The sequence below is a fragment of the Gymnoscopelus braueri genome (genome assembly GCF_963280865.1).
Source record: "Gymnoscopelus braueri genome assembly, chromosome: 18".
NCBI classification, from domain to species: Eukaryota; Metazoa; Chordata; class Actinopteri; order Myctophiformes; family Myctophidae; genus Gymnoscopelus; species Gymnoscopelus braueri.
Window position 1 is genome coordinate 21,106,167 of NC_137618.1, and position 14,421 is coordinate 21,120,587.

The window sequence follows — 14,421 nt, forward strand, 5'->3', positions numbered from 1 at the left end:
TTAGCACCTCTTCCACAGAGAGACTGTACTGCTCTCTCACCAGTCTGATCAGATATGGACAGATTATGACATGCAACACCAGGAGACTGTGATGAATAATCTTGATAATAACGATGATGATGATGATGATATTGGTGATGGTTGTGGCAATTAGGGATGTTTTGGAGGGAGACAAATGTTTGACAAAGACATGTACATTGAACAGGAAAGATTTTAAACCACAGCAGGGGACATGTGGACAGGGACTTTGAGCATGGTGCCTGGCTTATTAAAACATTGTCACACTCTCAAACACCCCAACATGTTTGGTGTGACACTTCTTTTACCTGAGAATCACTATAACACCTTAAACCCCTGCCCCCCCCCCCCCTTCCTGTACTTTATGAAAAACATTGAACTCCTGCTTTCAACACACACACACACACACGCGCGCACGCACGCAGATCTACAGGTTAGGCTCATTTGCATAGGAAATGCAGTCTTTATTAGTTAATGTCTGCCTCTTCACCATAGGAGGCCTCCTAATTACTGCCTGAGACGTGCAGTAATTTCCATCCAATTTATTCCTGGCAGGCATGGTGGTGTAGCAGGGCAAACTGCATACACATGGCCCCTGATAGGGCCTGCTATTACTCTTAGTGGATTAGGTCATCACTGTACAATGTGTGCTCTCATTAAACCTCGTTGATTGGCGTTGAGAGCAGAGCAATACGAGGCACGGTGACTCTTAATTATGAATCAGAGGTATGAAGGAAAAAATTAAAGCACCTTTAAAGTTCCAGTATACTGACATACGTACGTTTTTTTTTTTTGGCTGGTGCATGAAAAGGTTGTGCCTATACGCGCATGTGTGCGTGCGTGCGTGCGTGCGTGCGTGCGTACGCGTGCAAGGTGTGTGATATAAGGAATGATCAGTGTTAGCCTGGCTTACCGAATGCATATCGTGTCAAATTGTGTTAAATTAACATTTGACTGTGTACTGTACAGTCAGACCTTTAGTGGGTGAGATGTTGCTCAAAATGAGGTGTTGCTATGAAGCTGTCATCCCTGACTCAAGGCAACGCTCTGTCTCCAAGGTGACAACACATTTACTGTACTGTAGTCATGGACACCAGATGTATCACCTTGAGCATCGCATTCACTGACTTGCAGATCAAAGGGGTTCCGATGATGCCAGACAAACTCGACTGCGTTTGCTCACGAGAGCTGGCCTGTACAAATACTAACAGCTTCTTACTCACAGTTAATAATTTAAGAGCTCAGGCAAATGATGTTGAGGGATGGAGCAATTACCTTGGTTTGGCTTTTTCATAAATCTGTGGCTGTTTTTCTTACCTGATTATTGGGAATGATTGTTCCCCTGATCTCCTTGTATAGTTACTCTCTTTGGTGTCCCTAGGAGGCCACTGGGTGTGCAGAGGGGCGTGAGGTGAATGACAAGAGTGTCCCTTGGCGTGATGGTATGATATCCACAGCCAGTGCATCACAGTTACTCTTCGTCCTACAGCAGCTGACTCTGTGTTATTGAGCTGAGGCCCTCTGGCTGTTTAGACTGCCACATCTCAAGTAATTGAGTCGTGGGATAGGGGAGTGAAGCCAGGAATGTATGTGTGTCTGTGTGCGTGTGCGTGTGCGTGCATGTGCATGTGTGTGTGTGTGTGTGTGTGTGTGTGTGTGTGTGTGTGTGTGTGTGTGTGTGTGTGTGTGTGTGTGTGTGTGTGTGTGTGTGTGTGTGTGTGTGTGTACATGCGTGTGTGTGTGTGTGTGTGTGTGTGTGTGTGTGTGTGTGTGTGTGTGTGTGTGTGTGTGTGTGTGTGTGTCTGTGCATGCATGGGCAAGTGCGTGCCTGGGCGCGTGTGTGTATAATAGATGTTTTGACTGACATGTCTTTGGTAATTGAGTTGTAAGCGAGAGTGAACTTGCCAGCTGTCAGTATGTTATAAGCTGAATCTATCACAATGCAGCACTCCATATAATCCAAAGAGACAAACATGTTGCGAGTTTCTGTGTGTGTGTGTGTGTGTGTGTGTGTGTGTGTGTGTGCATGCATGTGTGGGAGTACGTGTGAATCATGCATCACACAGATTGTGGTTTTATCCATGCAATCCTTTTGTCTTCTTATTCTGTTCTTTAAAATAGTTTGAATACTGAATATGTTGAAGATAATGTTGACTGTGGACTTTAGCGGTGAGAATAAATAGCTTGTCATGCAGAACCATACATTATTCAACAGCGACACCTTTCTCATCCCTCCTCCATAAAGTGTGATCCTAAATTAAATAAACAGCAGTGGACAGTTTCATCATGTCAAATCTAAAATGATGCATTGCATTTACAGTGGCATGTCCAACCCAGTTAAAATGAAAAAGACTGACCTTGCAAACTTTCATGTGACACACCCTAATTTCTGGCTCCATATTGTACTGGCTCCATATTGTGAGCAACAGTGCGGTTAAAAAGTTGGGTCTGCCTATGCCAGAATCTGTCAGGGTCAGGGCTTGAGCAATGTCGACAATCTATTAAACATCAACAACCATTCCTCGAGAACAAATGTAGCCGTTTTAGTGGTGTTAGATTGTCTGGCAGGATTTCAGACAGTAATGCTGACACGGCATTATACAGTTTACTAAAATGCCAGAACAGAATGTATCCACCTACAATTTCCTGATGCTGGGACACAGTGTAACAACACCACAGCTCAAATGCTGCCACAGTACTCCATTCAGGCTCTCTGTAGCTTTTGACAGGATCACCCATTCAACAATAATCACAGATATTTACTATGGTTGGTTTGATTTGCTCATTTCACTCATGCCACTTTAAGGTTAGTGAATTATTTTCAATTATCCCATGTTGATTCTGTGACAAAAAGCACAGCTAATGGTTTTGATGCTGACTTCAACACATCAAATCAACTACTGTATAGACTCAAGGACAGAGCTGAGTGGCCAACAGCTGGGCTGCTCTACACATAATCTGTCTATCTCATCCAAGCCAAGGTCACACCAAGTGGAAGCAAGTAGTTAAATATAGCAGTGCCACAAAAGCTACCTGGGAAGCGGATACATATTACCTCTTTTAATATGTATTAAAAGAGGTAAGACTAACTATGCTTTTATTTATTACTGAATCTTCCAGGCATGGACTTTCCTGAGCGCTGAAGTGGGTACAGTAGATGTATAATAGCTGTTTATCAACAACACAACAATAATTACCAAATCCTATTATTATAATTATTTACATTCACTTTCAGATGGTTGCAGTTGTAAGAACCTAGGGCTGAGTCACTCTCCTAAATGAACAGGAACAGGAAGGTGAGTGTTTTGTCACACAGTGCCGATAGAGTTTCATTCTTCACTGGCTGTTCTTTCATTGTCAAGGTCACAGGGCCATTTTTGTTTCTGTGTGAATGTGCGTGTGTGTATGTGTTTGCTACGGCTCCTACAGATTTTGTCCAAAACTCACACAAATTGGTGCACATCATCTCTGGAGTCAGGTGATAAACACATATCATTCTGATTTGTCCTATTCCATTCTGATTGGCCATGATTGACTTCAAACCTTTGCAGGAGGGGCCTATTTAAAAAAAAAAAAAACGGAGAGCCAAAAGCGATTTCACTTACACGCACGCATAGGAGGCACCACAAATGATACAAATATCAATGTTTGTGGCAGAAACACCAAAAAAGATCTTGAGTCATGTGACAATGACAGCCAAACATGGTTTTGATATTCCATACTGCCTGTAATTGGCTTAAAACAATAGGGCTATTTCTTTAGCCTCAATAAAGCCATTTTAGAGTAGAATTTTGTGTACAGTTGAATTGTTTTGTGAGTACTTAATTCAAAACAAAATTCATATAGGCTACTTTAATATTTATTTTGCTGCTCTGACACTTTATTTGATTATTTGATATTATTAATATTTAGGTCAGTGGCTTTGATTTGCGACTGTTTCCCTCTTATTTTCTAATACTGTGATTGTCCTAATTGAGTCTGTGGAGAAAGAGGCATTCTAAGAGCAGCACCTGGTGGACAATAATAAAATGACACATGCAGCTTTCAGTCGAGTAGCCCATCTTACATGTCCATGTTGTACTAAGTAAATTATACTCTGCATGTTCAATTCCATATGAATGTATTGTTGTTATGAAGACGTGCATGCCACGCCATGCCTGTATCATGAATGTGCACCCCTGTAGCGTTCGAACGATTGAATGCGCAGCACAATTTATTTTCCCCTTTATTTATTTATTTTCTTTCTTCTTCTTTTTTAAACCGGAACTGCCGTTTGTGCTTGTGCTTTCAACCCGGACTTATTAGTGTGGCTCAACGCACAAACAAACAGAGAGCCACACAGCTCAAACAGAGCCACTGCTAAAAGCAAAAGCTTTTCTTTCCCTGGGTTGTTATAGTTTTGTTTTTTCTTTTGCACGGAGCTGCTGTATGTGAAAATGAGAAATCAAAATAAAATCAAAAATGGGTGAGTGCGGTTTAAAACTGGTTGAGAAATTAAATCAAGCACATTTCGTTAACTGTAGTACAATAGTGTACCCTAGAATGTCTGTGATCTTACATACATTTAAATGTATTCCAAATACACAGCCATAGATCGGTCCTATTCGAAACTTCACAGCCCTGCGTGTGTACTCACCCAATAATGAATTCCTGCGACTTGGAGTCAGATATTGTCCTAGTTTCATATTCAGTTGAAAGTTGTGCCAGAAAACGTGTGTATAGTAGGATAAAATATCTCCACTTTTCCACGAGCTTCACACGAAGCAACAGGACACGAAGCAAAATGAGTGACTGCTGGACTCTATATGAAAACTTCCTTTGGGGAGGAGCACATTACATAGACTGACATTATAGTATGGGGCACCTGTCAATTGTGTGCTCACCAAAGGAAGTTTTCATATTTTTTGTCCTGCAATCATTTCGCCCCGTCGCAGGCAGAGAATGTTGTCCCTGTGAAGTGCATGGAAAAGTGGAGTTATTTTACTAAACACTTTTTCTACCAGAACGTTCAAATGGATATGAAACCAAGCTGACCCCAAGACGCAGCAATTAATTATTGGGTGACTGAGTACACATGCAGCACCACAACTTTAAATGCTGCCACAATGAGTATAGCTGCTACCCAGGCCCGGGAGGCCTCGGAGGGCATAGAGGTGAGGTGATCCATAGATTTATATGTATATTTGTAGGTAATATCACAGCCATTCTAGGGCTAACGTTGAGCAAGTGATGCTCCCTGTTTCTCTGTACTAGGCTTGTAATCATTGAAGATCATCAGGTTAGCAACCAAATTTGAATGGGTGTGGTCAAGACACTTCATTTAACGTTATTTGTGATTAGATCTATATATTGTTTTTTAGAGCAATTGGCTTCAAAAGGACCTGGCCATAGCTATAGCATCTTTGTTATTGGCCACTTGTTTAGCAGTGTTTTGGAGTGTTTCTAACAGGTTTGTCATTGTTGGCTTAGGTGCAGGTGGATGTGCCTCGTCATAGCCTCTTTGGCTGGTCTCCTGCATGTTCCAGGAGTCCAGGATATGATTGTTTACCAACCGAACGCGGTTCCCCTCAATGACTATATGCCAAGAAGAGTACGACCTGAGAATGTGCACTACATTCACACCATAGATGATGTGAAACTCAACCTCATCCTGCTGCCCTACACAGGAGGTAACTCCTCTGCCCCGACCACTATCCTATATTTCCATGGAAACGCAGGCAGCATCTATGGCAGGCTGCCCAATGCGCTGCAGATGCTGGACAAGTTGAAAGCTAATGTGGTGTTGGTGGACTATCGTGGGTTTGGGAAGAGTGAGGGTAAGCCCAGCGAGGAGGGACTGTACCTGGATGCCGAGGCCACACTGGACTATGTCATGACCCGCCCTGACCTCAACTACACCAAGGTGGTGTTATTTGGCCGCTCACTAGGGGGAGCTGTGGCAGTGCGCCTGGCCTCAGTTAACCCTCACCGTGTGGCGGCAATTATCGTGGAGAACACCTTCCTCAGTATCCCCCATATGGCAGCCACTTTCGTCCCCTTCCTTCCCATCCGTCTTCTGCCCCTGTGGTACTACAATAACCAATTCCTGTCTTACCAGCATGTGGCGCAGTGCCACATGCCCTCTCTGTTTGTGTCTGGCCTGTCGGACCGACTCATCCCCCCAGTAATGATGAAACAACTGTATGAGCTTTCACCTGCACAGAATAAACGCCTGGCCACCTTCCCTGGGGGCACTCACATGAATACCCAGATTTGCCAGGGCTACTTTCCTGCCCTGGAGCAGTTCATTAAAGATATGCTGAAGAGCCACACCCTTGAGGAGATTGCCCAGACTTCTGCAGTGTCAAATTAAAGTGCTTAAGTATTCGGAAGATTCAATTTGATTAATTGGAGGCATTAATACAAACTTTTACTATTAACTGCCACCATCATGTTTGGAATGTGCATCAAAGCCCTTTCAAAGCCCTTTCAAATAACTAGTCATGTCTGTTCATAGTTACACATCTCTGCTGTCCGGCAGAAACCTCCAAAATGTTCATTTTTCAGGAAATGAAAAAAAGTGGAGTTAGGAGGGTTTGTTCATCATTGATAAGAACAGCTGAATGGACCTCCAATCTCACAATGAGGTTGGAGGTCAAAAGGAGGTGGAGCCTGGAGCAAAACCAGCTACCTCCGGTGGAGTTGGCTGGTTTAGCAGAAAGTTTGAGGATCCAATGGAGTTAGCTGGTTTTGTCAGAAGCGCTTTTTAATGCTTTTCATAGGTTCAATATTTTTTTACCAACACACAGACGTAAAGGGTTTTCAATGGCCCTGATTTATGGAAAAAAATGCAAAAGCGTCAAAATGCAGTGGAATGCAGCAACGATATAATATATAAAATAATGTGTTTTTTTTTTGTGTTGCTGAAATGTTGGCAGGAAGCGACAGGGTGCCTCACTTTATGCTAAACTGCGGTGTCCTCCACGATTGCACAGGGCTGCAAATGTTGCTATTGTTTTAGTTATGGAGTTTGATCTGTCTGAATCTGCCAAAGTTCTGAGACAAAGTTGCACAGTGATTACACACAGTCAGCGTTTTATACACAATTTAATATAAAATATAAAATATATTTATACACTGCATATTTTGCACTGCACTGTTTTCATCTACTTTGTCAAAATCGTCCAATCGGCTCAGCAGCAGCAACTTGAGGATATTAAACTCCTGTAGTGCGCACACGACGACGTGTAAATGTAGTAGGCATTACAAGAATCTATTGACTCTTGTTTTGAGCATTTTTCATGGCCACAGGTCAACCCACATACTCGGCTGCGCTGCTCATCCCACAAATTAGTTAGTTGTTCCGATACAGATACCAGTATTGGAAAAGCTGCCTACAATGCTGGCATCGGTATTGTAGAATATGCCAGTCCGATACCATGTCATTAATCACATGATATGTCATTCACAGTAATCTTTTTTTTGGTATTTTGAGTTTTATACTCTTACTGCACTATTTACATTATTGTTTTACTAACTTGTTGCTGCACTTTAACAATTATTAATGGAATTTAATTAATTCCTAGATCAGTGGTTCTCGAACTTTTTTTTTAATTTCAAGGACCCCCATGAGTGTACAAATGGAACCAAATGGACCTGTAAGGGTTCCATTGTTGGTTCCATTTGTACACTCAGAGTTGCAGACCTGTAAGGTTCCATTTGGAACCCCCTCAAGGAACTCTGAGAGTTCCTGGACCTCACTTTAAGAACCACTGTCCTAGATTTCTTTTTAATTACTCACTGGTATCGGATAGCCTAGGTACTCGGTATCGACCGATCCGCAAGTTATGGGTATCGGTATCGGAGAGGAAAAACTTTTAGCGGTACATCTCTACCACAAATGCATGTTCCTTATAAGTGCGCCACCATTTAAAAGGGAAATAATCAGGCTTTCAAACAGTATAAGAGTTATTGCCTAGAAGTATTGCTGCAACAGAAATAATCTACGAAACACAAATTTCCAAACATTTTGTGCCATTTCTATATATTATTTATTTATACATTTTTGGAGGGAACATGCACTCTGTTTTTAAAGGTGAAGTCCACTTCTGCACTTGGTGTAACAATTTGTTGGGAACTATACTTGTACTGTACTGTCCATCTCAAATGAGGTGAAACAGGTCTATAATATTGACCTGAGAGAATTCTCGCCTATTGCATTTTAGAAAATAAACATCAACAGCTGACTTATAAATAAGTAACGACACGACAACCTTCAAGTGGAGTCAAAAGTGCAATATTTGTCTTTGAAATGTAGTGGAGTGAAAACTTATGAGTTTCCAAAAAAGAAATAGTAAAGTGCAGATACTCTAAATAATTATTTACAGTAAAAGTGCAGTACTCAAGTAAATAAAGTAGTTACTGTCCACCACTGGTCCTCTGCCAGCATTACTATAATTTAGAAAGCCGTGGGGATAGACGGCTGATTCTCCAGACTAGTTTATGTTTAGCTCCATAAAGAACCTCTCACTCCGCTATACAGCTCCGAGATGAGGTTCTATGTCGTTACCTTCCAGAATCGGGTGAACGTCCGCCAAGGCTCCGCTGTTTACCCTTTTGTATACGTCGTATCCCAAAACTAATGGTAGATTCCAAGCCGCACGGATGTTTAAAGTTTGGTTCGGCGCATAAAATTTTAGGAACGGAGCGAAACTACACGTTTAAATCGCTTATTCAGTCAGCCTGTGGACATGTTTCCCATTGTAGCCAAACCGGGAGCAGTACTGGCAGCGGACGTAGGGGGGTTTTCCGGGTTGAATGGGAAACATGGCCACAGGCTGACTAAATAAGCGATTTAAACGGGTAGTTTCGCTCCGTTCCTAAAATTGTATGCGCCGAACCAAACTTTAAACATCCGTGCGGCTTGGAATCTACCATTAGTTTTGGGATACGACGTATACAAAAGGGTAAACAGCGGAGCCTTGGCGGACGTTCACCCGATTCTGGAAGGTAACGACATAGAACCTCATCTCGTGAGAGGTTCTTTATGGAGCTAGTTTATGTTATGGGTTGAAAGGTGACATGTCAGTGACATCAAGTGGAGCATGGGCATGGGACAGAATGTTAATTTGTATGTCTCTCTTCTCCAAAGTTTTTACATTTCTGTATGTTTACCAAAGAATGAATTATTGGAGTATTTTTTAGGTGAGGTGGGAGTATCAATGCCTCCATAAGCCCCATTTGTGTTATTATGGGTAGTGAATGCAAACATGATGTTTTTTTATTTATTTATTAATGTGAAGGTCTACTGTAAACAATGTAATTATAATGCTGAATTCAAATGGGATTGATGTATATTTGTTTTCATGTGAACATGTGTGTCAGTGTCCACCCCTGGGAAGCTTTTGTTAAAAATCTTAAACAATTTTGAAAAGCGAATATTCTAATAGTAGGATTAAGGAGTCATGATTGCTATTTATGTTGTCTGATTGACGTTTTTTTTTTTTGTATGTTACCTACTTTATGTTGGGGACTAAAGGTTGAAAATTAGCATCTCGTGCTGAATCCTTGTGTATTTACATTTTAATTGTTCATTAATACATGGTGTCACGCCCAAATAAATGAAGAATATGAAGGTATGTTGGCTAATATATCTTCATGGTAGATATTGTTACATCACAAAACACTTAAGCAAATAGAAATTTTCTAACTGTAGTGTAGGTGGAAAGACTGGTGACGCGAGGTTAACTGTAGTGTAGGATATGTCATCCTCTGCACTGCAGTAAGAGTAAAAGTTACAGTTTCCATCAAGTTTCAATATAATATGACATATTGTTTCTGAGGACTGTAGGATCTAAAGGTCTGTTTTCCCTTTACTTTTTAATATTGTGATTGTCCCCATTGAGAAACAGTCAATAAGCTAAGAGCAGAAATTGCATTATCATGACTTCATTGTTGCACTATTATTAGCCTATTGGTGTGCAATGTGCATGCCATCTGTACATCATGAATGCGCACCCCTGTAGCGTTTGAACCCTAGACAGTAAAAAGTAGGTTTTAACGAGTGAATGCACTATTTATTTTCCCCTCTCTTTCTTTTCTTTCTTTTTCTTTTTTAAAGCAGAACTGCATTTTGTAGTGCTTGTGCTTTCAACCCGGACTTATTAGCGTGGCACACACAAACAAAGGCTCTGGTTACAGCTAAAGGCTAAAGCAATCGTTTCTTTCACTGGGTTGTTTGTTATTGTTTTGTTTTTTCTTATGCACGGAGCTGCTGGATCGCTAAAAATGAAAAATAAAAATGGAATTAAAAAAGGGTGAGTGCGGTTTGTTACTGTAGTTGAGAAATGCTGTCAAGCACATTTCACTACGTTGACTGTAGTACAGTACTACTAGCCCTAGAATGGCTGTGATAATACATACATTTCATGTATTCCATAATCACTCACAGCCATAAATCACCCCTATATGCCCTGCGTCGGTGTGTCATTGCAGCGGCATTAAACGTTGTGGCGCTGGTAGCCCTGATACATGACTGTAGTGAGTCATGGATGAACTTCAATGTGGTGTTTGCACTTTCTCCCCTTTTGGCCCGTACATCTACATAAACGTTCAAATTTCAAATATAAAGAGCTTACCCCATGGCCACGGATGTTACAATTCTGTTCGGGCTCGCAGAAGTGTCTTCGGAAATGTCTTCCGTATTGTTTAATAAAAAGCATTTTAATCCGAACGGTGGCCATTTTCTCCATATTTCCTTCATATGCTTTCAACTAGGCAACCTTATCGGTTCCGAGGTGTATTGCACTCTGATATATATTATAACGATGCCGCCGATCGGATTAAAACGCTTTTTATTGAACAAAATGGAAGATATCGGTATTACTGAGGGCCCGTACTTAATTGTAACATCCGTGGTCATTGGGAAAGCACTTTTTATTTGAAATCTGAACGTTTATGTAGATGTACGGTCCAAAAAGGGAGAAAGTGCAAACACTATGTTGAAGTTCATCCATGACGGTCCTTGACGGATGACCGTCGTGTGATCCATGGCTTTGGCGCTGCAAGTGTAGGCTACTCTCAACCAATAATGAATTGCTGCGACTTGGAGTCAGCTACTGTCCTCTAGTTTCATATCCATTTGAAAGTTGTGGCAGAAAACGTGTGTTTAGTAAAATATCTCCACTTTACCACAAGCTTCACACGAAGGAACAGGGTTACTGAAATGCAGCTCTTGATTTGGAACCCACATTTTGGGGAGCACATAGACTGACATTATAGTATGGGGCACCTGTCAAATGTCAATTGTGTGCCCATACATATGTGCTCAGTGCTCACCAAAGGAAGTTTTCATATTTTCAGTCCAGCAATCATTTCGCCCCGTTGCAAGCAGAGAATGTTGTCCATGTGAAGCACGTGGAAAAGTGGAGCTATTTTACTAAACACACTTTTTCTGACAGAATGTTCAAATGGATATGAAACCAAGCTGACACCAAGTCGCAGCAATTATTTTTTGAGTGAGTATACACATAGCACCACAACTTTAAATGCTGCCACAATTAGTCTAGCTGCTACCCGGGAGGCCTTGCCTTGGAGGGCATAGAGGTGATCTATGGCTGTGTATATGGAATTGTATGTAATATCACAGCCATTCTAGGGCTAACGTTGAGCAAGTGATGCTCCCTGTTTCTCTGTACTAGGCTAGTAATCATTCAAGATCATCATTTTAGCAACTACATTTGCATGGGTAGGGTCAAGACACTTAAACGTTATTTGTGATTAGATATATAATTCTTTAGACTCAGAGCAATTGGCTACATAAGGAGGACCTGGCCATGGCTATAGCATCTTTGTTATTGGCCACTTATTTAGCAGTGTTTTAGAGTGTTTCTAACAGGTTTGTCATTATTGGTTTAGGTGCAGGCAGCTGTGCATTGGAGGTTTCTCTCTCCTGGCTCTCATAGCCTCTTTGGCTGGAATCCCGTACATGTTCCAGGATATGATTGTTTTCCAACCCAACGCGGTTCCCCTCAATGACTATATGCCACCAGTACCACATGAGAATGTGTACATTCACACCAAAGACGGTGTGAAACTCAACCTCATCCTGCTGCCCTACACAGGAGGTAACTCCTCTACCCCGACCACGATCCTATATTTCCATGGAAATGCAGGCAGTATCTATGACAGGGTGTTCAATGCGCTGCAGATGCTGGTCAAGTTGAAAGCTAATGTGTTGCTGGTGGAGTACCGTGGATTTGGGAAGAGTGAGGGAAAGCCCAGTGAGGAGGGACTGTACCTGGATGCCGAGGCCACACTGGACTATGTCATGACCCGCCCTGACCTCAACTACACCAAGGTGGTGTTATTTGGCCGCTCACTAGGGGGAGCTGTGGCAGTGCTCTTGGCCTCAGTTAACCCTCACCGTGTGGCGGCAATTATCGTGGAGAACACCTTCCTCAGCATCCCCCATATGGCAGCCGCTTTGTTCCCCTTCCTTCCCATGCGTCTTCTGCCCCTGTGGTACTACAGTAACCAATTCCTGTCTTACCAGCATGTGGCGCAGTGCCACATGCCCTCTCTGTTTGTGTCTGGCCTGTCGGACCGGCTCATCCCCCCAGTAATGATGAAACAACTGTATGAGCTTTCACCTGCACAGAATAAACGCCTGGCCACCTTCCCCGGGGGCACTCACATGAATACCCGGATTTGCCAGGGCTACTTTCCTGCCCTGGAGCAGTTCATTAAAGATATGCTGAAGAGCCACACCCTTGAGGAAATTGGCCTGACTTCTGCAGTGTCAAATTCCAGTCAAATCTTTACTTGAGTTAAAGTGCTCGAGTACTTGTTTTAAAAAAAAATGCTTAAGTATTAAGAAGGTTTTTGAAATCTCAATAATTGGAGGCCTTAATAAAAAAACATAATCTTTATTAACTACCACCATCATGTTTGGAATTTGCATCAAAGCCCCTTCAAAGCCATAAAGTTTCTTAAATGAGTGAACATGTATTTCAAGTAAATATGTGTTTACTTTACAATAACAGTCTGTTCATAATTCCATTATAAAAATAATTTGTTGTAAATGTTGTCTGGAAGTGACAGCGTGGCTCACATGTGAAATGTTTCGCTATAAACTCCCCTGTAACAGAGAGAGGTCCTCTGTTACCTATTTTTGCACATGTAATTTAACCCTATTTATTGAATTATGTTTGCACAGCATATTTGCACTTTATTAATTTGCACAGCTATATTTTGCACGTGGAGAAAGGCCCGGTTATGATTTTATTGTTGAATGCAGTTTTACAGAACATTCTGAGTGTGTCATTTCCTGTCCAGCTGAGCTGGTGGCCACTCTGCATAATGAGTTACACCTATGGAGAAAGGCAAACAAATGTTGGGTGTTATCATGATGGAGAGTGCAAAATATCTTAGTCCAATATATTTAAGAGCAAGTGCAATGCCGAGTGCAATATGTGTTATATTTGTAATGTTAAAGTTGATAATTGAATGCTTAACATGTACGTTGCTGCCCCCAGTATGATTGGGCTGGACTATATCAGGATAGCAGAGGAGGGTTATGATGTGTTTTTGTCATTTCTAATTATGTTGTAGTGTGACGAACTAAGGAATCATTAGATAACTTATGTTATATACTTGTGGGGGTTAAGGGTATTTAAGTATTTATTGTATGTTTAGTTAGGTATTTATTACGTTTTAGAACACCCCTGTCAATGGTGCAGTCTAGCTCACTTGGGTATAAGACGCTGCTGCCAGTAAACAACTGAGGGTGTGAAGCTAGACAACACCATTACTGGGTGTTACAGCTAATGTCCTTGTTATGTTTGTTATATTTTGGTGAATAAATATGGGTTACACCATACAAGTGCCTCTGTACTGTTTCCAGCCAGTCATTCTCACACCCCCATTGTTTTAGTTATGGAGTTTGATCTGTCTGAACTCTGAATCTGCACTGAGACAAAGTTGAACAGTCATTGCACACAGGCAGTGTTTTATACACAATATTTTGTGTGTATTTTGAATGCTTCAGTTAACTGTTTTATACTCTTACTGTACTATTTACATTATTATTTCTTTATTTTATTTATTTATACTAACTTGTTGCTGCACTTTAACAATTATTAATGGAATTTTCATTTATTCCTAGATCAGTGGTTCTCAACAAAATAAAACTCAAGGACCCCTATAACTGAGAGTGTACAAATGGAACCATATGTGTACACTCTCAGACCTGTAGAGGCCATTTGGAACTCCCTCAAGGAACTCTTGAGAGTTCCTGGACCACACTTTGAGAACCACTGTCCCAGATTTTTTTTTTATTACACACTGGTATCGTCCGATACACAAGTTATGGGAATCGGTAATGGGAAGGAAAAAATGGTATCGGTACATCTCTACCACAAATGC

At 41.5% G+C, this 14,421-nt stretch overlaps 2 protein-coding genes across 3 annotated transcripts in view; both read left to right on the forward strand.

Annotated features, from left to right (window-relative positions):
- The window catches only part of LOC308073270 (protein ABHD13-like), a gene marked incomplete at its 5' end in the record, with an annotated part of 149,254 nt that extends 135,446 nt beyond the window's left edge, over positions 1-13,808 (forward strand). Inside the window, one exon of the mRNA XM_080412148.1 lies at positions 11,914-13,808. Within this exon, the coding sequence (XP_080268274.1) occupies positions 11,914-12,823 (910 nt within the window). The 3' untranslated portion in view covers positions 12,824-13,808. The remainder of the gene's footprint in view (positions 1-11,913) is intronic.
- On the forward strand, positions 4,346-6,418 carry LOC308106014 (protein ABHD13-like). 2 transcript variants are annotated; one of them, XM_080457011.1, is made up of 2 exons: positions 4,346-4,483; positions 5,488-6,418. In XM_080457011.1, exons 1-2 carry the CDS (start codon positions 4,455-4,457, stop codon positions 6,368-6,370), a joined length of 912 nt encoding a protein of 303 aa, XP_080313137.1. In that variant the 5' UTR covers positions 4,346-4,454; the 3' UTR covers positions 6,371-6,418. The 2 variants fall into 2 exon arrangements, with proteins under 2 accessions (XP_080313137.1, XP_080313138.1); XM_080457012.1 differs by having other exon boundaries at positions 4,443-4,483; positions 5,494-6,418.
- Positions 13,809-14,421: the final 613 nt, after the last annotated feature.